General features: G+C 36.5%; 1 protein-coding gene across 1 annotated transcript in view; it reads right to left on the reverse strand.

Moving 5' to 3' along the window:
- The window catches only part of BRIP1 (BRCA1 interacting protein C-terminal helicase 1), a 52,717-nt gene extending 36,850 nt beyond the window's left edge, over window positions 1-15,867 (reverse strand). Inside the window, exons 1-13 of the mRNA XM_010009056.1 lie at window positions 15,775-15,867; window positions 14,913-15,024; window positions 14,587-14,781; window positions 14,185-14,312; window positions 13,213-13,347; window positions 8,004-8,294; window positions 7,288-7,509; window positions 6,619-6,818; window positions 3,757-3,889; window positions 3,108-3,259; window positions 2,678-2,849; window positions 2,426-2,563; window positions 1,864-2,025 (exon numbers count right to left, since the gene is read on the reverse strand). Coding sequence (XP_010007358.1) covers window positions 1,864-2,025; window positions 2,426-2,563; window positions 2,678-2,849; window positions 3,108-3,259; window positions 3,757-3,889; window positions 6,619-6,818; window positions 7,288-7,509; window positions 8,004-8,294; window positions 13,213-13,347; window positions 14,185-14,312; window positions 14,587-14,781; window positions 14,913-15,024; window positions 15,775-15,867 — 2,133 coding nt within the window. The remainder of the gene's footprint in view (window positions 1-1,863; window positions 2,026-2,425; window positions 2,564-2,677; window positions 2,850-3,107; window positions 3,260-3,756; window positions 3,890-6,618; window positions 6,819-7,287; window positions 7,510-8,003; window positions 8,295-13,212; window positions 13,348-14,184; window positions 14,313-14,586; window positions 14,782-14,912; window positions 15,025-15,774) is intronic.

Here is a 15,867-nt window from a genome sequence, read left to right on the forward strand (position 1 = left end):
AGGTTTTTTTCAAGAGAAGCAGCAATTTCCCCAGGAAAATCTCTGAAAATCAATTTTGAAATGCAAATGTACAGCTAAGCAACATTCTGTATGATGATGAAAGAAAAATACCTAGTTTTCCCTGTACTAATATGCTTATGCTTACATTCTTCTGTGTTTTCAATGTATTAGTCCCAGACTTAAAGGCAACCCATTCCACAATAAAAGTAGTAAGATAAAAAAGGGCACCCATAGAAAAATATTGGCAATGTGATTTTAAAATACCATCCTTCAATTGCCTGCAATTTATATTTATCAATACTTTCACTAGGATCAGGGAAGCGTTCCCACAAAGAAAAACAAACACTCAACGTGTTTAGCTGGGTGACCTTTCAGTAAAACATTAGGGCAGTGAGAGGGGGGAGGGTACCAGAGCTGCCCAGCAATCTCTTTCCTTTGTTATTAAATGTCATTACAAAGTCTCTCTATACTTTCCATTCAGATTACTTTCCTCAGAAACACTTTCACAAATACTTGTCAGGTCTGTATAGGTAAGATCTGCTCTCACATACTGCTCAGCTTTATACACTTGAGAGAAGGAATGACAGTGAAAACCGAAATATGCTCCCAATTCAATTCTTAAATTAAATAAAATGCAAAATTTATTCTCAGATCGTTAACTCTGCATGTAAATGTAGTTTTCCGAGATGGGTTAAGTACATTTATACTCACTGCTCTGCATTTGTTCGGGACTGTATATTACATGGTCTAATGTGGTCACCTAATGGTTACTGTCAGTAATTGCACTGGTAACTGTAACTAAAGAAACCCAGTGGAAAAAAAAAAGCCTTTGCTTTGCAGCCTCTTCAATTTCATAACGAAACTAACACGAAGGGTTTGTAAAAAAGAAGAAATTAGTTTTATTTCATTTTTTAAAATAATCTCTGGTAAGAAAACTTAGATGAGGGAAAATGTCTGAAACCTTTATTTCCATTATACTCAGGGGTTTGTTCATTTGATGGGATTTTTTTGTTTTTGAGAGGTTTTCATTTAGTGTTTTTCTTGAGAGGACTTTTTAAATTAAAAAAGATGGTTTTAAAATTTAAAATGTCACACTCTTGCAAGCATTACGAGAAAAAGGGGCATGAATCACAGAATTACATTGCAGGCTTATATTCCTGTCCCTCAGAGCTGTCCATTAATTAGTAAGAACGAATAGAGAAGCAAGCAGAACTAGTGTGAGGTACAGATTCACCATAATTAGATATCTTTTGTTAGAGAAATTAGATATTACCTAGTTTGCAATTGAGAAATTTGATTCCTTTCGGACAAGGCCAGTGAGCAACTCCCCTGACTTAAAAATAGACCAGAATATTCAAGGCAGTGAAATGGAACAAGAAACAAGGAAAAAAGAAATTAACTGGATGAATCCTGCATGAATCACTGCATTCAAACAGCATAAAAAGAACATGCAAAGGCATTCCAGCTGCTGAGTGACACACACAAGGTTTCCACTCATGATGGGTGCTCATATGGAAGGGATTTTATTTTTTTTTTTTGGTAAATAATTTCAAAACATTGCAGAAAAAAACTTGCAGGTCAGTCTGGCTTTTTTTGTGTGTGTGTAAAACTTAGCAAAACGATTGTAGTCATTAACTATATACACACATTTGTTGAAAAAACAAAATTAATGTGTTTTTACACCAGAACAAACTTGTATGGCAGTCAACAGGACAGCCAAGAAATTACAACATAATAGAATCACAATGTGTTATTACAATGCCTTTATTTTATAAATATTTCTATATGTTGATGCACATATGCACATTTTCAAGTAGACTGTGCGTGGTTTTAGAGAAAGAATAAGAATTAAGATTTCCTTACCTTATAGGATGGCAAAAAGCACAAAATTCCTTGGCCAACTGTTTGACACACTGACAGCAGAAGTGCTCCCACCTCATCTTGGAACTCAAAGGTCTCTGTGTGCTGGAAGGTGGCACACAGCTTCCGACCGTTGGGGCCTGCTCCAATGGTGCCAACCCAAACCTGGCACATTTCATATTGGAAAAGTTAATCACAAAATGTGTGACAAACTGTATTAAACTACATTAGGTTAAAAAAAAAAAGTGTGAAAGAAAATACTGAGATATTTGTAAGCAAATCCACTCCAGTACCTTAAAACAGAAAGTGCAATAACTGATATAAGATGGTGATGGTTAAAATAGCACGACTTCAAGTTTTCCAGGAACATGTCTCTAAAAATTACCCCTTTTTAAATTTGAAAATTGACTTTGAAATTGCATTAATCTAAGCAACAGCCTGTTGTGTACATTGCTTTTCACTTAACTGAAACGGTTTGTGATCATTTTTATTTGCAAGTTATTTTTTTCTTTACAATGGCCAGCATCAGACCTCAGGAGAGGAAGCAAGGAGGCAAAAAGTTTACCTGTGAGTTCCGAATAACATGATTTGCCTCCAACTGGATAGAAAACTTCACACCAAGCTCTGAAGAAAATGAATCCATTGGAGAGAGGGTACCAGAGGTCAGAACAATTGTCCTAACATCACTTAAGTCTGAAAAAGCCTAGGTTAGAGAAAGAAGAGAAGGAATTTAGAAAAACAATACAATCACTTTAAGACCTTCTTTCTATTTGGTATCACAAATCACTCCATTCCTTCTGCTCCCTCCTCAGCTCACCACAGCAGGATTCAAGCACCAAAAATTCAGCATGCGGACTTCGGTTTTCTGCCGCAAACTCCTTTTATGCCTGGGTCGCGTGAAGAAGGCACTTGTATCTGAAGCATCAAGTTGGTTTTCATTCATCCAAGCATAGGTTTGTTGCAGAGCAACTCTGTAGTCATCTGCATATCTATACAGGGATCCATAAATATCCATAAGAACTACAATCAAGCAACCAAACTAAGCATGTAGCAATACTGACTTTGCTTGGTATGAGCTTCAATGCATTTAAAATTGAAGTGTAAAAATCTATTTTATACCTTCATTAAAAAAGAGTGAAACTTGACAACAATTAGTGTTTAAAAATACGGTCTAAATAAATAAATATTTTGGCAAAGCAGCCGAATTAAGTACAACCACCCAGCTCAGGTTAGGTATTTGCACTGACCTGCTGTTATCTTTAAAAAGAAACAAAAGAACCATGAATAAGCCTTTCAGCACAATCTGAGTGGCAGGGCTCACAACTGGTATTTCAATAACTTCCTCTTTACCAAACATTGATACTTTTTCTTCTTTTTCCAGGATAGTAGCAAGATGTTTCTATGAGAAGAAAAATTTCACATTACCACACCCTATCTTCTCAAAAACAAAGCTAATACAGATACAAGACTCAGTACACTGTTTTAAAAGTTAACCTAAGATACTTATAAGGTCAAACAGAAGACAGAACTGGAACAGAAAAGTAACATTTTTAACATACTTGGCTTACACTGAAAAAAGCAATAAATTTGAGAACAGGGTAAATTCATTTCAATAGTCACTAAAAATGCAAATGTCTGTTCTATCAGTGACTAAATGGTTCAATTTAAATAACTGGACATGATCAATTATATCCTTTAAAACACTGATTATCCACAAATTCCAGGAGTAATCCACTTGAGCTACTGGTTTTAATCAGGTATCATTTTTAGACTGCTTTTCAAAATTGCAGGAAATGAAAAGATGTGTTAGCATTTAACTTACGTATATTTTTAAATATTCAACAATATCAATATTATGCACTCTGGTACTCATTTATATACAGCATGCAACATTACCTGTAAAATGGGAAAAGTAATACCAGTTATTCCCATTTTGTGGAAAATGTTGAGCATTTCTTTTCCACTCCAAACTTTACAGGACATTTCATACCCTCTTTCTTCTAGCTGACCAGAGCTCTCTCGTAACCAGCTGTAAAGAGAGAAATCAGAAATAATTTCAGCATTAATTTTAGATATATTTTGCAGTTACAAACCAAACCTCAAACATTTCATCACACCTCTATAATGATGATAAATATTTTATTACATCTAAGCAGAGAGATTCTGCTTTTCCTCATGCCAGGTTTTCATTGCTGAACTAACTTCTACAGAACTGCTCTTTTTCCAACTAATTGAAATGGGAAGACAATTTGTACCTATACATTTATGTCTTAACATCATGCAGTACCTCTGCAATAAAGATAAGTGATTAAAATATAATCCGTTCTTAGGATACAACATGTCAGGCTCATTCAATACTTCTGCTATTGCTTTTAAAGCCACTCATTACTACTCTAACTGACACAAGGTGGCTTATCATCCCTGTCAATTGCAAGTTTTCCTAATAAGAACAAATCTCAAGGCATGGAATGAGTACTGATAATATTTCTACACAGTAGAGGAAAGTGGGGCAATAAAAAGTGCGTATTTTAACCCACCTACAGGTAATTTGTATCTCCACTATAATTTTAAAATTAAGCAGAATTGTAATTGCATGTACAATGTAAATATGAAAGGACTTTCTAAAAACACGATCTAAACATGCAGATCATCTCATCCGCTGCAGAGCTAAATTCTTTCCTAAGTGAATGTGTCCTCCATCATCCTTGCAATATTACAAGACTTTCCCCCATCCAGAAAAGCAGGCAGGCTTCCTCCCTCTCAGGAAATGCCGAAGCTGTCTGTCCCATCAACCAGCAGGAGGCATCAGAAAGACAGCTGTCACTTCTACAACAGTTCAAAATATTTATTTGTATAATCAGCTAATCGTTATCAACTACAGCAACAAGGCTTAGTGACTGTTTCAGTTCCAGATTTCCTGTTCTGTCACTGCAAATAATCTGACTGCAGTGGAACAATTAGAAAAATCTTTCCTTTTGCCAAGTTAAATGCAAACAAACCACCACAAATATTACCACAACCATCATTTGTTTTGCTACAACTTGATTTATCTTATTAAGGAACAATGATCACTAACACAGGCAGAACTTCCCCAGTGTAGTACCCTGCCCCACTTCCTCCAACATAACATCAAAAAGATCTGGAACTAAAATTAGGAAAAGGCCACTATGACAGAAATGAAACAGATTTACAATGGATAAAACGTTTCAGGAAATGTAAAACTTCTGTTTCCCCATTATAAACTTCAAACACCATCACATACTTTGGAAATGGTCATGCTATAAATGCAAATACAAACTTAACACAACCATCCCCCTAATTCGAAAATACCACCAAAAAAAAAGAAGAAATGCCATTCAATTATATCTAATGTTAAATCATTTACTTAAAATACATATTCATTTATTTTTAGAGTAAAGCAGTAAGCATAAATAAAATGAGCTTGATTCCCAGAAAGATATCTGTGGTTTTGAAGTGAAAATTGCTGCATGCAATAGCTTCAGGAAAAGATTTAAGGAATATTGCAAACATGCCTTCGATGCAAGAAAGCACATTTGCTCCTTCCCTTCCCACCAGAAAATCCCATTGTGAAGTAATTTGCCCTGGTAAATCTGCCTCTCATCAGAGCAGCCTGCTGTTATACTTCTATTGATACCTTTTCAAATTCCTCAGACAGGTCAAATTTAGCACCTCTGTGGCACAAAGCCCATGCTTAATTTTTTTTCTGGAATGATGACCTAGGGTCTTTATAACTGAAATAAGATTTTTCTAATTACTCATGCATTTGGCAAAGCCATATCACTATGCAGCAGTATTTTACCAATTATTGGCTATTTACACCCAGTTTTCTGCTTTCCAACAACTGCTTTTCATGCTGTTGGCAGATTTGCCAAGACAATCAACCTTCGTTTTTCTGATAAGGTTAAAATGCTTGGGGCAATCAAATCTCCAGCCATGCTTTTCTCATCTTTTACTAAAATTTAACATTTGAAATTTTCAAGGTAGGAGAATTAGCTTCTGCAAAAAAAGAAAGTCACTTGTCTCTGTGACATACAAACATTAACTCTCAGAATAGAGAAAGGATAGGAAAAATGGTGAACTACTTGCTGTAGTGCACTCCAAACTCTATTTCACCAACCACTAATGCAACAAAATGAGGATTTGACATGCACTGAAGCAGAGTTCAGTTAACTTCAAAGCCACTTGTATCATTATTCACTTCCATTCGGCTAACTTGGCTGTTCAGGGTTTCACCAGCAGCATGTTTCTGATCTCTTTTCCCTGGATCCCACAGAAGAAAGGTTCAAAAATTCAGGGCTACAGAGCTGACTTTCAAATTCACTAGTGGTGACACATTCTTCTGATATGGTTTCAAAACTTTCTCATGTTCTCACTCCACCCAGAAGACCTCTCTCTTCCCTTGATCCCTTGTCTCTTCCCTCCTTTTCCTGAGCTTCTGCCCCTAGTCCTTATGCTTTGTTCCATCCCCTCTGATTTTCAACTTATTCAAGAGCACAACACACTTTTCAAAACAGTATTTCAAGGCCTCCCTTTAAGACTAGAGTATTTTTTAATAGCTCAAATCCCTCCATATTCCTCCAATGAAGACAAATCAGGTGACTGCACAGTTTGCAGTACACCTGGTTGCATTTTATCTGATGCAACATAATAACCAGTACATTGCATCAGCAAAAGGAGTCTAAATGTAATTTTAAACAACACTAAATGATAGAAAGGAATTAAAAACAGTTGCCTTACTTTGTTAAAGAGCAGCACACAGCATGTAAAGGCTCATGATTCTTCTGCCTGATGTTGTTACTGACCATGAAATCCAGCTCTTCTCGAGCAGCTCTTAGCTGACTTTCTGTAACACTGTAGCTCACTGACTCCCGAGCACAGTCCTCAATATTATGAGCTTCATCTAAAATGACTACCTGGCCTTTTAGGTTAATGTCCATCTAAAAAAGAAAATTATTATCTAGTAAAACAGAGTAAAAGACATTAATGAGAAGAAACACCTAATGGGATTCTGTTAAAAAAGTTCATATTCTGCATATCGGTGTAAACGACAAAGTTCTCAGCTCTTTGGTCTAATTTCTGTAACCTAGAAAATAATCAGGAGGGTGGGGGGGGTTGTGAATATCATCTGAACCTTGTCAAGTTTGCAAGGTTTTCTTTTCTATAGACTGAAAAAAAACCAGTCTGACTGATCAGCTACAGTATGAGATCAGTGGCAGCACTGTAAGCACTACTTGGAACATAGAAATGGTTGGGGCGTGGGGAGGAGAGAGAGAAAATTCCTCTTCCCAGGATTTATTTTGTGGATAATATTTTGGATTTAAGTTGGATTTCAGTTGACTGTAGCCACTGAATATTATGTTTCTAACTTCCCTTCAGTTATTACAATCTTCTTACAAACATACTCACGCTCTCCCTTATCTGTGGGTCCAGGAGGTAATTGTAAGGACAAAATACAATATCTGCGACCACCATGAGCTCTCTGGCTGCAAAGTACGCACAAGCACGGAGCTTCTTTCCCAGGCTCACCAGATCTTCAATGTCCCAAGCCTGATACTTCCCATGAGCAGTCTGTAGGGCATGATGTTCACTGAGCTTATGAACACCATGATAGTAAGGACAGGACTTGCCCTAAAAGCAAATAAGAACAGACACTTACTGGCAAAAAAACCCCAAACCAACAAACAAAAAAGCCAAGACAAAGAACAAGTAAGCTTAAACCCTACAAGTTGTTATGTGCATTTGACTTTACTTCCTGGAAGCTTTTCTAACAGCTACTTTTTACATCAGACAAAAATGAAACACGTTGTGTCAGAAAGAGAACAGACAAGTCCATGTTCCTAAAATGCACAGTGATAAGGGACACTTCTTCATCTATAAAACCAAAAACATTTATTCTTATCAAGAACAATAACCTAGCAGTCATAAATTACTGTGATCATGTTTTTTTCAGAATTGATACTATGTATCAACATTTTCTAACATTTTACTTAAACCAAATTACCAGAGGCATTTAACCAACACAGTACAAAGAAGTCACAAACATTACTCACTCCAACTGTTCAACTGCCTTTCATTTTAGTATCTTTAAATGAATGCTTATTTTCTGAAACCAAATTACTCACGTGTTTTCCTTCCAGCAATTCTACACACATTTCATTCCTGTTACTACCACTAGACACCACTGGATGAATACAGGTGTGATCTCGGCTGGAAAGAATTGTCATAGGGACGCTGGAAAACACTGTTCTCTTCAATTCTCTGGTAATCTGGGATATTTGCTTGTGTGTTCGTGTTCCAAAAAATATTTTGGGAATGAAGGACGGATCTTCTTTTTCTTTCTTCTTAGTGTTACTGGTATCTTTATCACTTTCCTTTCCAGAAGAACAGGAACACTCAGTGCAAGGACCAGCAGACTGCAACCCAAACAAAAAAAGGATTAACAAAATCCCACAGTAAGATGAACCTGATAGATCTGCTTATGGGCTGTTCAGAAAATGCCCTCTAGCATAGTTCAAGATATCCTGTTAACACGTTAAATTACCACGCTGGCCCATCAAACTGCAAAAAGTTTAAAAGTGTTACAGCACACACTCCATGTCCTCATGCCTGAAAATCTTAAATATTGTATAATAATGACTGGATACAACCTTATCATAATCCAATCATAGAAAAAATTATTATTTCAATAGAGTATTTAAACATGAATAATGCATATTTAAGCTTCAGCATAAGGACAGTCCTGCTACAGAACAAGAAGCGTCTAGGGCTTTCAATTAATTAAAATACTAAGAATATTTTCCCTTAAAGCAAACAGAAGAAATCTAGACAGTTTCATGAAATCTGTTTGCAGATAAAACAGACTATGTTGTATACTCTCCATCAGAAATGTCTGCCATGCCATTATGTCAAAGGCCATCAAGTAACTATGACAATAAAAGGCACCTAGGGAATAATGATAATCAGCACCTAATCGTGTAAAGTATCTGTTAAAACCCAATATTTTTTTTTTCCTGAAAAGCACTATCTTTCATAATATAAAATGCTGGAACAACTCTGATTACATTGTAGTAATTGATGTGAAAAGACATCACAGAAAACAAGTAACTCTTGAGTAACCACGTCCACACACACCTCCCATTAAAAGCAAAACCTAATTCTTCCAGTGTAGAAGAGTTTGCATTTGGTTTTTCAGGTGATAGTGCAAGTAACAACATGTAGTTGCCTGCTCAAATACTCCTCCCTCCCCTTTTAATTGTAATCAGTAAGATTATCCATTATAAACAAATGCTAAGTCATGCTGTGCATTACACCACAATTCTGGGGATCAAGCTGTCTCTGAGCCTCCACTCTGAGGAAAAGCAAGCTGGCATTACCCTTAGTCCCACTCAACCTTGTCTGCCATTAAATATTACAATACATGATAGAATGCATGTAAATGTAACCCTTCTGGAGCTGTCACTCACTGGGATAAAAGGTTCACTGATGTGCCAAATAAACAGGCCCTCAAAGCAGATAAAGTTACACCCATGCTGGAATTGTTACATTCCCCTCTCAGGTTGCCAGTAACAGCAGATTTCATTACGGAGTGCTGCCACACTAAATAGCCAGTTCCAAATATCCTGCCTTCTATATTGAATAATTACTTATTCACTGAAAGGATAAAAAGAAGAGTTATGAATGGGGCTCTTGTCAACAGTGAAGCAGGAAACAGCTGACATATGGTATATGTTACATATGTGGCGATTCTTGGTTTGTAGTCACACAGAAAACAGCAATGCAAATGGCACCTTGATATTTCTATCATCTACATTCTATTTTGCTCTTTGAAATAATGAAAACCACATTATCATGCTAACAATTAATGTAACAGAAGCAGTGACACTGTAGGGCCTTTAAGAGCACATTTATTTTTCAGTTTAAATTCAAGTTATGCTGAATTTTCAGAGGTTAAAAGAATATACAGAATTTAATGATGATTTCATACCACTACTAGCTCACTGCTAATGCTAAGCTTCACAGGTAGTTTGCCAAAGAGAACTAATAGAAACATATTAGGACCAACCAGGCAACTGCTGTGCAAGTTGTTCTAGCAACAGGAAAATGCAGTTCAAACAAATGTAAATGTAAACAGGAACAGAAGGTTCTTCTATGATGGGTTTAATAGAACCCAGATAATCTTTTTGCAAAAAGAATTAAGTGTTCTTTACAGGTAAGGCTTATAAACAACAGTATTTTACAGGCAGCCTTAAAATATTTCCATAAAAGGTTTGAAATTGGTATAATACTGACCTTGACAAGCACTTTAGCCAGTATTTCAGTCTTTAAAATGCTACCTTTAACTTTGAAAAAATATATTTTTTTTTTTAATCACTCAGACTTGTAAACTCAGACTGATTTTATAGTAACTAGCATGAGTATAAAACTGCCTGCAGTAATTACAAAGCTTCTAAAAGTCAGAAGACACCACTAGCCCAAAATACATAAATAGGTAAAGCTTTTTAAAAGGTCCTGGTAACCAAGAAAAACTTTGAGAAAATGTTTATAGCATTATTTAAAAGTTGAGTTCTTCATGCTATCTGCACATTATTCAGCTGTGTCAATTTGCACTTCCGTTCTTTGCTACTCTTAACAAACTAGTTTGGCCATCCATAAATTTTATTAAAACCAAATTATTTTAATTCTCTATTTCTATTTAAAGAATTCACTCTTGATACCACACAGCAAAATCTAATGTTGAGTTAATGTCCCATTACTACAGCAAAAGGAAAGAGAATACTCTGCAGCTGAAGAAAGTGGTAAGTCCAAGATGGCAGTTCCCACAGCAGTGTTGCCTGACAACGCACACATTTTCAGACTCATAACAGAGATACTGGTTAAACTTTAATAAAATTAGAAAATGTTTCCATTTATTTGGGGGGGGGGGAGAGGGAGGTTGCGAGTAGAAAATAATTAACATTAAGATAATAGAAAACTATTTCATAATACCTCTGGCTTCAGAATCAAACCTGTTTTCAGCTGTTAGAACTTAGAATGGAGATTTTCATTTGAAAGAGGGGGGAAAAATCCCCAACAAACAACTCCTCTACTTCCTGCAGTATTTAATCAAAAACATCTAGTAACAGATGCTGTCAGAGATCAGACACCAGACTATACGGACCTTAGGCTATTCCAGCTTGTTTTTCTTTGTCAGGGAGCAGATAAAACAGCCTATCACATCAATATTTATATGGCAAAAACGTGGAAGGCCCATTAAAAAAAGAATAATCAAGTCCACCAACATGTCCTACGTGTAAAACAGAGCTAAACAAACACCAAGGCTATGATCTTTGAAACACAAAGAGATAAGAGGCGTTCTTCATATCTTCATCTACATTTCCCAGTTACAAAGCCATCTAAATGATACAGCAGTGAATACCTCTTGTGTGAAATATCACACAAGCACAATCTAGTAAGATATCACCAGTGACATTACCAGAGCTTTTCAACTATTCCTTTCTAAGCTCCCAAAAAGCACAGTATTCTGCTGCTGCTGCAGCCCCTTGATTAAAGGACACAAAGCAGCTGTTTATCCTCTCACAGTAACCAGCAGGTGAACCCAGTTCAATATTTATCACAGGCTTTCACAGATCACTGCTAACCAAGCAAACGTTTTAATTAAGCTGGAACCTGCTTCAAAGAGCTCATTCAAAATGTCAATCAGCAGCAAAAGGATCAGATACGGTGTCAGGTGAGAGCGTGTAATACAAATCCACAACTTTCTTCATCCCATCGTGGTAAATTAGCCTATTCTGGAGTCCAGACCCTGATTGTAACAGGCTGCCAGTCTCCTGGAATGTGTAACAGAAGTCACTCAAACTCCATTGTGAAGGTTGTAAGCAATATGTTAAACTGCAATGGGCTAGCACATTAAGACAGATTCTTTTCACAGTTGTTTTCTGATACCCCAAGTGTTTGTTACACTACTCTCCATTTACTGTTTACTTTTTTTACCTAGTTTAAATGGGGATTCCTTAATCCAGCTGCCCCAGTTTCTCAGACCATATGCTTTGACAGAAGTAATCAAGAGAGTACTGTAAGAGTATAATTTCTCATTTAAACTCACACTAGAACTGTCCTCTCTTGCAAGAATTAACAGCAGAAGGAGAGAAATGGATTCCCAGGCTCTGGAGTGAAAGCAGCTAAGAACAGGCAGTGTCTTCATCCACTAGATCTGCAGGTGTTCTGACACAGCAAAGCTGGGCAGCACCTCTCATGCTCTCACAACCATCAATCCATTCCCTCTACTGTGCTATAAAAAGGACTTGACAAAAAACTAAATTTGCTTTAAGCACAGGTCTGACTACAGTATAAAAACAGGTTATACAAAGGCAGGGTTATCTCCTTGAGTAACAGAATATTTATCACCCTAAATACATGGTCCATGATGGTAAGTGCTGAACATAACCCCAGCTGACTTTATTTCATAAGCTACACTAGAAAAGCATTTTCATGGCTAGCAGCCTCTGCTATGACGATCTTCATGTCTTAATGTAGTTAAGCTGCTGAACTACCAATGATAAACAAGGCCTCACTTTCTGTCATTGTTTCTTGATACCAGACAAGTTCTGAGTCTGCTAAAGTCAAAGTTCATCACAGGAAAATAATACCTTGTTCTTTCATTTCTAAAATTAAACTTTCTTTAAAAAAGAAACCACCTTTCATTCTTAAAAAGACATTTCAACAGATATAAACACTTCAATTTCTTCTTAGGTTACTTCTAAATAAGTAATAAACAGTATAGTGTATACATTTTGAATAGTGTACTGTCTGCAAAACACACACATGTACAGCTCAAGAAGACCAGAGAGTTTTCTTAGAAAAATCAGACTATGACTCAGTATTATTTCACAGCTAGTTGATCTATACTAAAAGGTTTCAATCTTCCTCTCTACATGACATTTCTAGAAATTTTAAATCAAGTTTTTCAGATACCCGCAACAAAGCAAATCTGACAACAGAGGAAGAAAGATAATTTTATTTGAAAATCAACAGCACACTCTGCTGGCCTTTGTATTTCAAACTACCAGCTGAAGTTCAGTGGCATAACAATTTCAAATCCTACTCAAAAATCTATGGAAGCAACACTGCCTGGACAGCACCAGTAAGAGTAAAAAACACTGAAGTTCTCACTAGTGACAACTTGTTACTTGGAAGCAATTTACATACTTGGGAACCTTTACATCAGGTTGTAATGCAGGTGGAGGCACAGTGGTTTCTGAAACGATATGTCATGAATAATCTCTTCACAGTAAAACGTTTTTAAATTGCAAAAGATATCACTGTATTACTCACTGTTTTGGGAGAAAAGGTAGCAGGTTTTACATTTTTTTCAGAGTGAACAATCAGGTCTCCATTTTTTCTCTGATGATAAACTTCTAAGGCATCAACCAGCTGCACTCCCTTTGAAAAACCATGTCGCTTTCTAACCTGCTGGGGGAAAAAGTTCTGTGTTCAATTGACTGCACAGACCTGTGTGCTCACCCCCCAGCAGCCAGTGATTGCTTCACCTGCTTTCCACTCAGTCTGCTTCAGTAAGACAGGGCATCACTAATACTTATTAATGGTTTAACCAAATCTAAGCCATACAGAAGTCATTTGGGAAAAGCCATAAAGTTCTAATTACAAAATTCAGTAACAACAATAAAAATCTTCAGTTATTGCTGAGCCTTGTTTAATTTACCACTGTTAGGAAACTAACAGAAATTGCAATGCTATATAGATATAAGCAGAAAACTTGCGTAAGTAAAACAAGAAATAATTTCAAGCCATAATTGAGCTAAAAACTTAACCTTTGGTTACAGCACACATCTGAATGCAAGCACTAAGCCACAGGATGCCAATCCTGACAGAGATGAAAACATAGCAAAAATATTGCACGCCACATATCAGGGCAGAGATAACTACATCTGACAGGATATAAAACAGAACTCCAATACATTCACAGTATTATTTGTATTTCCAATAGCACATTTTCAACTCCAGAATCTCATACTTTAATGTTACAGATCAATTGAGGATGAATATATTTTGGGGATATTAGGTGTTTAAATATGCAAGATGTAGTTTAGGACATGGTATTATGAACAATTTAGCACAACAAAGGACTTTTTTTTAACAACTAACAATAAAAAATAACATATAAAGCTGTCCATTTAAACTGTGACATGACTCAAGTATTCTCTATACCCTTCTAATGCTAATTGTTGTTGGACAGCTCTGCTGAGCTATTTCTGGAGTACTTTGCTGCCGAAGAACTTTGCTCACCTGCTGCTCAGTTTCTAAAGGACGAATCCTCTTCTTGTCTACTTGAAAATCATCATTCTCACTGTCACATGCAGATAACCGTTTTTTAGCAGACAATTTTGAAGCCAGCGTTTCGTTCCCCTTACATTCTGTAATTTAAAATAAAACTAAAATAAAAGCTATGCCCACTGCTAAGAATGCATTAAATAAGGGCAACGTTTTAAAAATAAAATTTACTATAAATGCACACAATATAGGAAATAGCATCAGACATTTCTACATCCATTAACCACCATTTCTATACAGGTTTCCATGCAGGGTAGAATCACATAGTACTCTGCTATTATGGTGGTAAAAAAAGTCCCTCACTGGCAACATATTTTACTACCAAGCAGATTTTTAACTGCCTATGTATGAAGTTACCTGTGTTTGTTAGTGGGCTCCCAGGTTTTATGGAGCTTTGTGTTTCACAGTTATTGGAAGAGCAGGAAGCACCACGATTCACACTTGTTGCAGCCTCGTTGCCCTTAGATTGGGAATGACACCGACAGTGACACAGCGGAGAGGTCTCTGGCTTTCTGTCTTCCTTCTCACATGAGGACATGAGCACTGATTTCTCTAAAGGACACAGTCATTTGTCTCCCATTAAAAACTACTTAAGACTACACACCTTTCAAAATTCATTAATTCAGTAATTAATTACATTTTGGGAACAAAAACTGTGCAAAAAAGACACTAAGACAACTTACCATACAGAGACTGCTGCCACGATAATGCAGAGCAAAGCAGTGCCAAGCTTTTGCCACTTCCTGTAGGGCTCTCCAACAAACAGTGCTGCCTATTATTTAAGCCCTTAACAATCTTTAAGGAGAATCACAAGGTATAAAACAGAATTAATAGAAAGAAAAAAACAAAATCAAGGAGGATGTCTTTAGCTAAGCTAGAAATAAATTCTAAATACAGACCAGAACACTGGCTGTCTTGTCAAAAAAAGAAAAATAAAACCAAAAAGCACCCACCACTCCAAATCACCTTTAAATAGTCACATGAGGCCAACAAGCCTCAGCTGCTCTGCTCTCACAGGTCACATGTCTCGTCAGCAAAGCTTAGGGGTTCACCTGCAAGGGCTGTGAAATACTTAACTGCTATGAGCAACACCTGAGGGGGCTTGCTTGCTTCAGTCTTAGAGAACCAAAGCATTGAGAACAGCTGTGAGACAACCAAACCATTTGTCCTCCAGAGGAAAAACATTTTTAAATTGTTAAAACTGTTTAAACATGTTCAGATGTAAAGTGCTACAATTAAAGTAAGAAAATTCTCCAGTGGAAACTGTTAAACTGAATGTAATATTTCAATAAGAGATGTTCTACTAAATCATTCCCTCCTTAAAAATTAAATATTACATACTCACATATATCATGTAATATTTTACTTGTTTCTTAGCATAAAGGGTCACAAATCCAAAATGTACTTCAGCCTTCCCTAGACATGACAGATACCAGCAGATAGCACAGAGAAGTTAGTGGCATTGCAACTGAAGTTCTCAGCATATTGGAGGCTCTGAAAACACAAGCTATTAGTTCAACAAACAGTAATATAAATCCTACTTACTGCATTCATCATAGCAAGCTGTGATGGGTAAGCCTTGCAAGGGAATACGATCTTCACTCCCCCAATAGTGTATTCTGACACATCAGAAGACAT

The sequence above is a fragment of the Chaetura pelagica genome, unplaced genomic scaffold (genome assembly GCF_000747805.2).
Source record: "Chaetura pelagica isolate M959 unplaced genomic scaffold, ChaPel_1.0 scaffold72, whole genome shotgun sequence".
NCBI classification, from domain to species: domain Eukaryota; kingdom Metazoa; phylum Chordata; class Aves; order Apodiformes; family Apodidae; genus Chaetura; species Chaetura pelagica.